Source organism: Condylostylus longicornis, unplaced genomic scaffold (genome assembly GCF_029603195.1).
Source record: "Condylostylus longicornis isolate FDR11 unplaced genomic scaffold, ASM2960319v2 ptg000243l, whole genome shotgun sequence".
Classification (NCBI taxonomy): Eukaryota; Metazoa; Arthropoda; class Insecta; order Diptera; family Dolichopodidae; genus Condylostylus; species Condylostylus longicornis.
In genome coordinates, this window is record NW_026578210.1 from 279,300 (window position 1) to 292,211 (window position 12,912).

Here is a 12,912-nt window from a genome sequence, read left to right on the forward strand (position 1 = left end):
TGATTTAAAATTCAATTATTAAATATTTAATTATCATTAAATTAAATGTTTCATATTTCTATTATAGAAGTTTATTATTTTAATATTTTTTTCTTTTTTTTTTTTTTTATATTAATGCGAAATTGAATTCATATATCCGGAAACAATGAAATTTTTACTAAAAATTCCATTGTTTGATATTTCTTAATTCTATTTTAAAATCTGATTATTTTTATTATTCCTATATTTTTGATTTATTTTAAAATGTTTGCAAGTTTTATAACAATTTTAAAAGTTTGTACTAAAGGCGTTTCTTTCTTTTTTTTTTTTTATTTTATTTTTAAGATTATTTATTTAATTATTTTTAATTCTTTAAAACCGCATCTATAGCTTTTCTATTATTTTTCGAAAAAAAAGCGATTCGTTTTTCTATTCCTGGCTATTTCGAAATTTTTAATTTTTCTTCACTTTAATTTAGATATTAAAATTTAAAAATTATTTGAAAGCGCTCACAAAAATCACTTTGAACACTTATTTATAAATTTATATTTTTCTTATTATAAATTTTCCTATCAACTGCTAAATTTTTACTGACCTATTTTTCAAACCAATTCAACATCAAGAAAAGAAAAAAAATTCCACTACTCATACATACATAAAAACTCCAAAATTCCTAACGGTAAGATCGTATGATATTTTACTGGAAATTTCGATTCCGAAGAAAAAAATATTCCTAATAGAAATAAACCAATAACAATAAATCAGATCATGACACAAAAAAAAATTTGCATGTTATGACATTTAACCCTAAACAGGATTCTACCTAATATTTAATACAATTTGTTCCTATGTAACACCAACATGATCATGCACACACCTATAATTCACATTAGAATAGTATATGCCATATAAGGGTTAGCAAAGAATTAGAATATTTCAAATTGAAATGAAAAAAAACTACAACAACAATTTGCATTATGCGTATGAGAAGAGAATAGAACGAAAAGGAACAATAAAAAAAATTACAAATACCAATAAGGTACAAGTATATTTATGCGTAAACATGCAAATCATGCGATGTACGACTGTACACTTTTTTTTTTTTTTTTTTTTGCTATGAATAGGTATGTTTATGAATAACAATGTGTATACATATACATAGGCTATATGCACGCATACAAAATTATTATGTTAAAGCAAAAAAAAAGTAATTCTTATAGAAAAAGAGGTATAAAATCTGACCACTGTTTTAAGTTGTATTATTGAAATAATTATTAGGGATGGGAATTTTAAATTGCGTTATTGCTACCTAGAATAGAGCAATTTATGTAAAATTAAAACTTATATGCATGTATGAAAAATTTCCTTCCATCTTGAAGTTAAATTTTTCCCATAAAAAAAAATTAGTTTTGCGAAGAAAAAAAATGTTAAGTGCTTATACCTAGCCCATAACAAACCGCAAGCTTTTTCAAATTCCTATAAACGCAAAAATCTAACGGTAAATTCCATGACATTAAAAAATATAATTGTTTTTCTAAAATAACACAATTAACCCTTAAAATCGAGCATTATGTTAACCCCACTTTATATTAATTTTTGCTTTATTTCAAAGACTGCATAAATCGTTCATCCTAAATATATGCAATCCTAGAAATAGTTTTGTGTATGAATGAAAATAATTTCAATAGTGTGATAGGTGTACATAGACTTTATTTAAAAGCAGAATTTTCACTTGTTGAAGGGAAAAGTGTTACAATACAAATTATTGGTCTGACCCAACTTTATTTGTAATCATTTTTGTTTTTTTACATTATTTTTGTTTTATTGTACATTCTCCAGGAGAATAGCTACGCATTTTTTAAAGCGGAAATCCATACTGCAATTTGACGCGGTGTGGTAAAAACGTTGACATTTGGTACATTGAAGTATTGGTGCTCTTAAAATTTTTTCTCAGTATACAATTTCATGATCAATTGTCCTTATTTTCAGCCATTCTGTTACCGGCTGTTGTACCAATTATAAAGATAGGGACAATTTTGTTTTCATTAATTGATTTTTTACGACAAGGCGTATCACTTTTTCAAAAATAATTGTTTCTGTTTACAAACTTTTTAGGATTTTTAAAATTTTTTCACAGCTAGTTTCTCCGTAATTTTTTTTCATCATATGTGCATATGATACATTGTTTTTCATTATAGTCTTTTATTAGAAAGTTTTAAATGTAAGAGATACATTAGACATCTAAATTTATTTTTATTGTTTTTTAAGATAAACAATTTCTACATCTCATACATAATAGTTTCTACTCGTGGATGTGAATACTATTTTGAATTTCATTAGCGGCAATATTTGTCGGGATTTTGCTCATGACATTACTTGGTTGGACAATTTCAACTTCTTTCATGCTGGTATAATCCATCTCAGTTGTATCGTGTACCAAATTTATTTGAATTTCACCAGGCATTTTGCTAATTCGCCCTCATTAAAATAGAACTAATTTTTGTTTTTGGTAATATTGTTACAAGTACAAAAATGTGTATAATTATAACTTTTTCTTTTTTTATTGGTGTTTTTTATTTATAAACAGTTCATATGATTTTTATACAAAAATTTTATACATGTTTTTTTTGATATTACTTTTACGTAATTAGTAACACAAAGTGTATAGGTCCGATTTCTTGAGAATGCTATACTCATCTCTTAGTTTATTTACGCTTTCCTACTATGGAAAAGCACGCTCCCACCGAAAAGTGGACATCTAAAATTTGGTGCCATCACATAACCTATCCTATTGCATACAGTAGGGTCGACAAATATTTGACTTTTTCCTTAATTAAATTTTGTATCATTTGAAAAAAAAAGTTTAAGTAACGTTTTAGCCAAATGGTGCAGACTTAATACTAACACTCACACTATTTTGAAAATTATTTTCAGTGAAACGTCCAAAAGCTGGAGACCCATTCGATTCGTTCCCAAAAAATTTTTGGGAGGACTTCTCCTCACCTTTCACAGAGATACCGGAAAACGAAGATGGCTTGCTGACGGAAAGCACAACTGTGCATGAACCGTTTCCTTTTTTTGCCGACTTTTATACGAACATGAATGTCAGCGCGCAAATTGGGACACATGTGGATTTGCATTGCAGAGTCAACGACTTGCAAGGGAAAACAGTAAGTCGTATATGACAGTTATAAACAGAAAAAGTTTTAAATGGATTTTGAAAATTTTATAGGTCTCTTGGATGAGAAGAAAAGGAGATGATTTAGCACTTTTAACTATCGGAAAGCACGTCTACAGTAGCGATACAAAATATTCTATTGAATTTTTGGATCCGAATGACTGGAAATTAAATATAAAATATATAAGTAGAGAGGATGAAGGAGAATATGAATGCCAAGTTTCGTCTCACCCTCCTCTTATTTTATTAATTAATCTACATATAATTGGTAATATATTTTTAATTCTTAATATTTAATGTTATAAATAATAAAAATTTATATATTTTTTGTTTCATAAATTAAAAAACATATTTGGAAAAAAATGTGTCAGTTGAGCACAAGTATATTTTCAAATGTGCTAGTATCAACATACATATTATGCACTTGAAAATTAAAGTTTTTATTCGTTTAAATGATCTGTAGCACATTTCGCATTTCGTAATGTATTATAATATAAGTAATAACCAAATGCAATTATGAGAACTAATGGGCACTATTAACTATATCCACAGGACCGTTGTTTTGCATAAATGAGCTAGTTTAAAAGTTCGAACGTTAAAGTTATTTTCATATAACGCAAAAACTGCTTTTTCAAACTTGTATTGCTGGTTTCGAAACTTGATTCGAGACAATATTCCTTTTTCTTTTTAAATTTATGGATTATAATTTTGCCTTCTTAAATCGATTTAAATCTCGTTCACTTTGGTTTTTGTTAAAACAAAAGATGATACTACCGATTCTTATGAACTACTTACGTGCTGATGTTGAGGACGATCTGACATGGCATCCGCAATTGGTTGGGGCATCGGCCACCAGCTACTCCAGTGTGCATCTGGCTGTGTCCCGGAGCTTCAGCCTGGGGTAGGTCAATTAGAAGTAGCAAGTGACCATCAATAGCCACGTATGTAGATGTAAAATAAATAAAAAAACTAGTGCGACTGCAAAAAAAAATAAAAATTGATTTTCCCTAGGACACCCTGAAGTGAACTAGAACGTGAAAAATTGAAACAGGGTGCACCACACAGTACATCACTATGCCGACAGGGTGGCGAATCACCATTGTCCCAAGCCTTATCCTTCCATGAGTCTCAGGTGGTATTGAGACTGCTAAACTGTACTCGAAAACCTCTAAATTTCAGACACCCCAAATTCCCTGAAATGCTCTCCAGTTGGCTTCGGTTACAATCAGAATTTAAATATCAAACTTCAGGAAATTCCATCAATTCGTTCCGTAGATATAGTGAAAAATGTAAAATCGGCCCGCAGATCAGGAACGAATTGATGGAATTTTTTTGAAATTTGATATTCGAGTTCTGGTTGTTACCGAAACTAACTGGCGAGCATTTCAGGGAATTCGGGTAGCACAAATCGAAACTCTACTAAGAGCCAAATTTACATTTTTCTAGGTATGTTAATTATAAGCTTACTAAGGACCTAAAAATTGGAAAGAAGTATTTAACAGACATTTTTATAATATTCCGTAACACTTCCACTTAACTAGACAATACACAATGCGGTCTTTTATGTGCTGACCACATCAGATTTTTTTATTATAGCACTTTATACTACATATACATATACATGTATATTAAATAATGAAATATTCTATGTTAATTATTAAAATTAAAATTTATATTTTATTATTGTGTAATTTACTATTCACTAGTATTATTATTTTAATGAAATTTAATTTAAGTGGTTATAATTAGTTATTATTTAAATATTATTTATAATTCTTTTATACTGTTCTCATTTTTATGTTAATTATTTTTCTTAAATTATGAATTTTCCCGTTTTTGAATATTTACTATGGAATTCTTTTGAAATTTTATTTTTTTCTATTTATTTTTACTATTTTTTTTTTCTGACTTTATTTTATTTTCAAAATTACAATTTTTTTTACAGGAGAATTTCGAACAAATTAATTTTTGGTATTAAGTCTATGTGAATTTTATAAAAATTGCAAGGATTTTTCTTTATTATGTAAATTTCAGCAAAAAAAAATTTTTGCTCCTTTTCCAAATTTTTATTTCTTATTTATAGGAATTAGGTACAGTTAAAAATGTATTCATACGTTTATTATTATATAATTTAAATTAAGTTAATGTTAGTTATTTTAGGTTATGTCGACGCGGTTACCGCAAGGTACACATAGGGGGGCAGTAAAGTCCGTTGCGATACCGCCGGATCCACAAAATCCCCCGTCCTCGCGAAAACCAGCCCGAGCCTTTTAGAAACCTAAGACCCCTAGCTTTTACATTTGCCAGATCCGTAATCCGCAAATATAGAAATGACCCAAGGAATCTCCGCCTTCTCTCAGCCAAAACCAAATGAGCAAAGAAGGTAGGCCACCTCCTCCTTGTCATGGCAACTCTTACAGAAATCGCTCGCAGGTCAGCCCATATTCTGGCGTGGTCGCAAATAAAACAATGGCTCGTTATGATCCCTATTACAGATCCAATGTCTCTCCGGCTGAGAGATATCAGATTACTGGTGTGAACAGTCTTGGCCACAGTTCTCTGGTTGTGTTGCACGTGGTTCCGTTCGCCCATCTACGATTGGCTTGCTGAACTGCCGCGTTGCGCAGCAGCAGCCTGTATGCAATCAGAGGCATCCCAAAGTCCCCCAAAAGTCGTCCCATGCCTCGCGAGCTCATTTGCTTTATGTTTCCTTGCATTCTCCTGTGTCACGGAATCCAAATCAGGTTAATTTCGAACTTTTCCGCCAACTTGAAGGTGATGATGAGGCTGGCCCCAAGGGATCGGACTCTCCCCATAAGGTCTCTCATGTTTTACGGCGTGAGCCCTACAGGAATAAGCCACTCCTGATTTTTAGGCTAATTGCTGTTCCTTTCTTTTTCTCCCTTTTTTTTCTTTCTTTTTTCTTTTCTTTCTCGAACGCGTGTACTTTTTTCAAAATCTCTTCACTAACTAACCAAGCTTCTTCCAAATCAAGAAAAAGTTCTAAAAATCACATATACAAAACAAAAAAATCCCCCCAAATTCATAACTGTACAATCTTATGATGTATAAATTAGAAATTTCGATTTCAAAATTCTAATAGAAATACCAAAAACAATAAATCAGATCATGTCAAGAAGAAAAAATTACATGATAAGACATCCAGCACAGATTCCGCATAATATTTCATACAATTCATTGTCATATGATTATACACACAGCTATAATTCACATTAGAATGATAGTATATGACATACAAGGGTTAGCACAAAATGGCGATTAGAATATTTTAAATTGAAATAAAAAAAATAAAATACAAATCATCCGATGCGCGACTATACATATTTTTTTTTTGCTTTCTATGAATATGTATGAATAAGGCTATGTGCACATACATACATAGGTTGCATATACCATAAACAAAATTATTTTGAGCGAAAAAAATATAATTCGTGTAAGAAAAAGAGGTATAAAATATAACCACAAACTTAAGTTATGTAATTAAAATTATTGTTAGGGATGGGGATTTGAAATTTCAAGATAACATGGTACATATCCTATGAGTCTCTTCATCCGGCAGCTCTTACATGCAACTTCTACGCATCGCCAGAACGTTAGCCTTAATAAGGGCTGGCGCAAATTTAGCGCAATACTTTTAACTCGAGTCACTCAGAACATAGTTACGTCGAGATAACATGTTACCCATCGCAAACTTTGGCAACCTTGACCGCAAAACGTGATTTTTTTATTTTTCAAGATCTAAGCCCGAATTAATTGCAACCCATTCATCGTACTGAACTCAACATCCCATCCTCTAAGCATTCCCAATTTGCGCAACAATTCGTAGTCCTTTACGTGATTCTTCAGGGAGAAACATGCAACAGGTACCACAAAATTTTCGTCAATCAACCACGCCAGCACTGCGCCTACTCCTAATTGACTCGCATTATACTGGATCAAAAAGGTTTTCGAATAATCTGGGTTACCCAAAACAGAAACAGACGATAAAAGATTTTTCAACGTATCAAAGGCATACTGAGCGTCATCATTCCAGTGGAATAAAATAGACTTCTTAACAGATTAGTCAAAAGATCGGTCAATGATGCAAAGTTCGAAGCAAACCTACGTTGCCAGCCGATCATGTCCAAGAAACAACGAAATTATTTAACCGTCCTCGGCAATGGATATTCCGCAATCGGCGGAACCTTATCCAGATAAGGGCTTAACGTTCTCTTCCCGACAATGTAACCTAGATACTTGACTTCGGACAGACAAAATTTGCTTTTCTCGACATTTATTGTTAAACTGGCAATCCTTAACCGACGTGTCACATCTACCAGCGTCTGAAATCTGCATAAAGCCTGGGGTACATTACAAAAACCGAAAGGAATAACAAAATATCTATACAAAAGTCGGTTAGGAATAGTAAAACACGTTAAATTACGAGAATTTTCTTCCAAAGGAATTTGACAGATTTAATATACCGATTTAATATGCGGGAGTGGATACGCGTCCTTAATAGTAAGATTATTTACTTCCCCCGCATCCAAACATAAACGTAAATACCTTTGCTTAACATTTTGGGAACCGTCGTTTTACACATCTAACAGCACTCTAATATAACTTTTTTGTAGTGGTATTTGAATAACTTAAACTTAAATATTAAAATTTAATTTTTGGGTACGACTTAGCGGCTCAAAGTTTAATTTTATTTATTTTAATTTTCTTTATTGGGCTTTCTTTACTTGGAGCTCATTAGTATTGTCATACCGCTTCGCTGCAGCGGCGATAATATGCCAACTTATTCTGGCTCATGTACCATTTGCCGGTAACCTGCTCCTTTTGATAATCCACCCCCAGCCTGAAATTCCCGGATACAGCCAGATTTTTGCACTGAGGTAGCTGGTGGCCGATGCACACTTTGCGTCAGTAAAGATGTTATTTCTTTTCTAAATAAAGAACCACACAGAATGTTCTGAAGGAGAATTTAGCTGTTAATTAAAAAACTACTAAAATTATAAAAAGTTAAAAATTGTTTTAGTTTACTTTTTTGATATTTCATGTTTATTATTTTTTCGGCTAATTTTTAAATGAAAATTTCTGTTTTTTCCTATAACAACTGATAATCCAATTAATAATAATTTAAATTAATTATCATTATTTAAAATTTATTAACAATTATTATGATAATAATAGAATTTGAAAAATTTAAATGTTGGAGTTTACGGTTTTATTAAAACCTTCAAAATTTTTAAATATAAATAGTTCTTTTGCTGTATCTCTTGGATCATATAAAATTTTTTTAACTTTTAATGACGAAATTTTTGGGGTAAAATTAGCTAAAAAAATTTTATATGGTCACCACATAACGGACCGCACTGCATATTGTTCAGATTATTAAAAATGCGCTTCATACACTTCTTTATAATTTAAGGACAATAATAAGCTTTTAGTTAACATACGAGTACATAGAAAAATTTGAATTCGGCCTTTAGTAGAGTAAAAATTTTAAATCGGCCCCCGGCTCAGTTTCCGAGCACTGATCTTCCCAAAAATTTGCAGATTCTTTGTTTTAATGCCTCGACTTTAAATATTAAATTTAAATGAAATTGGTTGATTATTTTTCACTACATACGCAAAAATGTATATTTGGCCCGCAGTAAGCTTCGAGTTGCTGACACCTGATTTCTTACAAAAGTTAGGAGGTCTTGCATACGGTCGAATGAGTCTTACATATGAAATTTTAAGTAATTCTGTTATATATTTTCTGCAAAATGATCAAAAATATAAAACAGGCCCATTTGAAAGTTCAGTTTCCAAAGCGTGATACATCCCAAAGGTTGATCAACCCCTCATAGAGTTGAGATAAACTCATATATAAAATTTTATCAAAATCAAACTGATAAACCGACAAACCGGCATTCAAACCAGATCCAGTTCTGACAGATCTACAGACTTTCTAAAAGTACTTTATTTACGCTTCCCTAATATGGAGAAGAGTGCTGCCACCGAAAACTCGTCATTCACAATTTGATGCCATCACATGACCTACCTTGTTGTATACAAAATGCGGTTGGTAAAAGTGCAAAATGGTAATAATTGTAGAGTTCAAGTGCTTGTGTTTCTGAAAGAAGTGACAGCGTTAATGTTACTTTTAATGTGAACAAAAAGTGACAGCGTTAATGTTACTTTTACCCTTTTCGTTTGTATTAAACTTTATTTTATTCTAAAAATCAGCTAACAGTTGACTTGATGTCAAAAACAAAATTGAAGATTGAACGAAACAAAAAAAGTTTTAAAGCAAAAGCTAGCGATTTGTTGAACCACTTACAATTTCCCATAGGATTTCAAAGAAATTTTGTATAAAGTACAATATTAAAATAAAACGCATGTAATTTTTTTTTAGCTTTTTAAAGTACTTCACGACTTCGAAAACTTTTGCTTTAAAAAATTAATTATTTTTGTAACTACTAACTGTCAATTTTGTATTTCGTCTATATATTTTACCTAGAAAACCTTGGGCTATCGAGGTAAGAAAAATTTAATATCAAGTCTCGTGAAAAGTTTTAGAGAAAAGGCACACGTGATGATTTTCATATCGGCTATCACCTCAAATTTTGTGCCACTCTTATTTACCGCGTCTACGACAACAAGAATAAAAATCTGATGTGGTCAGCATATAACTGACCGCAATATATATTGTCAGTTATGTGTATGTGTTACAGAAGGTTATAGAAATGCCTTTTAAACTTTACATTTTTTCAAATTTTTTGGGCGTTAGTAAGTTTTCAGTTAACATACCTAGAAAAATGTAAATTTGCAACGAGTTAGCTTCGATAATAACCAGAGCACAAATATCAAATTTCAAAAAATTCCATCTATCCGTTCCGCAGATATAGTAAAAAATGTAAAATCGGCCCTCATTTTACCTAGACCTGACTTTTCCAAAAAATGTATATGTTCATTGTTTTAATACTCCAAATTTAAATATTAAATTTCAAGGATATTGGTTGATTATTGCTCTTTATATAGGCAAAAACGTAAAATTGGCCCGCAAAAAAGTCCTGTTTTCAAGGCCTGATATTTCTCAAAAGTTCATCAATTCGTGACATACCCAAAACAAACTCAGATATAAAATTTCATAAGAGTCGGTTCAGATAAACTTGAGATACACGCGTACACGTCCACAGACAGACTGACCGATAAATCTTTAAAAAAAGTTCATTTACGCTTCCCTACTATGGATAATTGCATTCCCATCGAAAACTCGATATGCAAAATTTGTTGCCATCACATAACCTCCTTTATTGTATGCAATGCGGTCTGTAATGAACAAAATATACCAGAATATACATAGGGGATTGCCGTATCATAATTTTGTGTAAAAATTTTACATCTCGATGTTATTTTAATACATTTAAAATAACATATTTTAATCCATTTAAAGAGTTGATGGAGAGAATTCAACCAGTGCGGACGCCTATAACTTGTGCATATAAAACTGTAATAATATTTCATTAATATTTTAATTATCAAAAATATTGTAATTTTTGAACGTAATATACTTGTGTATTTTGTTTTAATGTTATTGTATAAGTAATATTGGGATAGAATATGTAAATAATTATATAATAATTATTATTCAAGTAATAAATATCGAATTTAAAATCAGCTTTTATTCAAAATCAAAAGTTAAATAGTAAAAATCATTGGTTTTGAGTTTGACAATTATTTTTGAGAGAATAACTTTTAATCATATACATAGCTATAAAAACTCAACACGTGTTTTATTAATTTGTTATTTTGAGGTTAAAAATACTTTTTAACAGTGTTGATAATAATATAGTTAAGGGAGCACCCATGGGTAATAATAAATTAACAATGGAATTAGGTTGGTCTCGGATACCAATTAGAAGAAATTCTCAACTTGGACCCAAGAGAAGGAGAAATGATTTGCCAGATTTAACAAATGATTTGGTTAATGACAACAGATGAACGAATATTTTGATGAACTATGATGTTTTCGAAGTAAATGAAGCAACAAATTTCAATCAAGAAAGGAAAAACCAGGCAACAAAAGATAAAGAGACAAATTCTATTTTAAAAAGTAATGTTAAACGTAAGAAATTTTGTCTTTCTATTATTATATCAAACAATAATTTAAAAAAGGAAATACAATTTGTTAATTCAAATATAAAAACGAGAAAAAATAGAGTTGACCTTGTCAACTCTGTGATACCCGTACGAATTTGTTAACCTATGCGGGAAAAAATAAGCCATAACTGACTATGGGACAGACAATGACTTTAAGTTGCCGTAGTACCATATTAATTTATGCAAAATTTCAGTACTGTGTTTTTCATAATACTGTGTGTGCCAAACTACTATTGAAGTGTACTACATGTACGGCAGCTACCAGAAAGAGCCAAGAAAATTTTAACGAATTTTATCAAGCAAATCGGCCCTACTAGTCTATTCGCTTGTGTGAAATATCAATATTATAGCTTTTATAGTTTCTGAGATACAGCCAAATAACTTTTGAAGTTATACGATAGCTGCCAGAAGGAGCCAAGCAATTTCAACGACTTTTAAAAAAACATATTGGCCCTACTAATATATTCACTTATGTGAAATTTCAATACCATAGCTTTTATAGTTTATAAAATATAGCCAAATAACTTTTGAAGTTGTATGGCAGGTACCAGAAGAAGCCAAGTAATTTCAACGACTTTTATGAGACATATTGGTCCTATTAATATATTCGTTTTTGTGAAATTTCAATACCACAGCTTTTATAGTTTCTAAGATAGAGCCAAATAAATTTTGAAGTTGTACGGCAGCTGCCCGAACCGGTACCCCGATCATATCCAATTTAAATAGGGTTCTGGCACTTACTACAATTAATCATTTGTGAACATTTTATGAACTTAGCTCAATTAATTTTTGAGTTATCGTTGGGAAGGACGGACGGACGGACAGACAAAGCTAAATCAACTCAGAATTCGACGCTGATCAAAAACATACACTTGAGTCTATATCTAAGACCGTTATTTCTTAGCGTTACAAACGGTAAGGCAAATTTAGTATACCCTTCGAACATACGTTCGTACGGGTATTATTAATAATGAGCATTTTAAGGTGATCAATAATGTTAAGAAAAGGCAAAAGTAAGCTTTTTATTAATGATTGCAATGTTCTTTCAACAAAAATAGCCTATTTGAAAGATTGTAAGATAGAGGGTTTTAGTTTTACGCCAAATGAACTTAAATTTAGTAACCTTTTACTTGAAGGAATTGATATTTCTTATACATTACAGGAAGTTGAGGAAGCATTAAGGAAAATATTAAAATATATAAAATCTCATAAGGTTTTGAAGTTTTTTACTTCAAACTCTAGGAAAAACAATAAGGATTTAGGAATTTACCTGGTTCAAGTCCCCCCAAATGTTGAGAAAATCTTAAAATAAAATACATTTTATACCAGGTTGTACATTGGGGTAAGCTAAAATCTGTAGGCCCTATTCAATGTATGAATTGCAAGGACTATGGTCATGCTGCAATTAATTGCAGTAGTGAATATCGTTGTGTAAAATGCACTTTGTGACATGGTCCTAAAGAATGTCCACTCAATAAAGAAAGGGATGTACCTAAGTGTACAAATTGCAGGGGAGAACATCCTGCTAATTATCGTGGCTGTCTTTATTATTAGGATTATAAGGAAAGTAGAAAAAATTTATGTTATGTTGTAATAAAAAG

General features: G+C 31.0%; 1 protein-coding gene across 4 annotated transcripts in view; it reads left to right on the forward strand.

Annotated features, from left to right (window-relative positions):
- Window positions 1-12,912, forward strand: part of LOC129616596 (zwei Ig domain protein zig-8) — an 83,846-nt gene that overhangs the window by 51,269 nt on the left and 19,665 nt on the right. For all 4 annotated transcript variants that reach the window (XM_055532224.1, XM_055532226.1, XM_055532227.1 and 1 more), the window contains 2 exons: window positions 2,914-3,149; window positions 3,212-3,425. In XM_055532224.1, coding sequence (XP_055388199.1) covers window positions 2,914-3,149; window positions 3,212-3,425 — 450 coding nt within the window. The remainder of the gene's footprint in view (window positions 1-2,913; window positions 3,150-3,211; window positions 3,426-12,912) is intronic.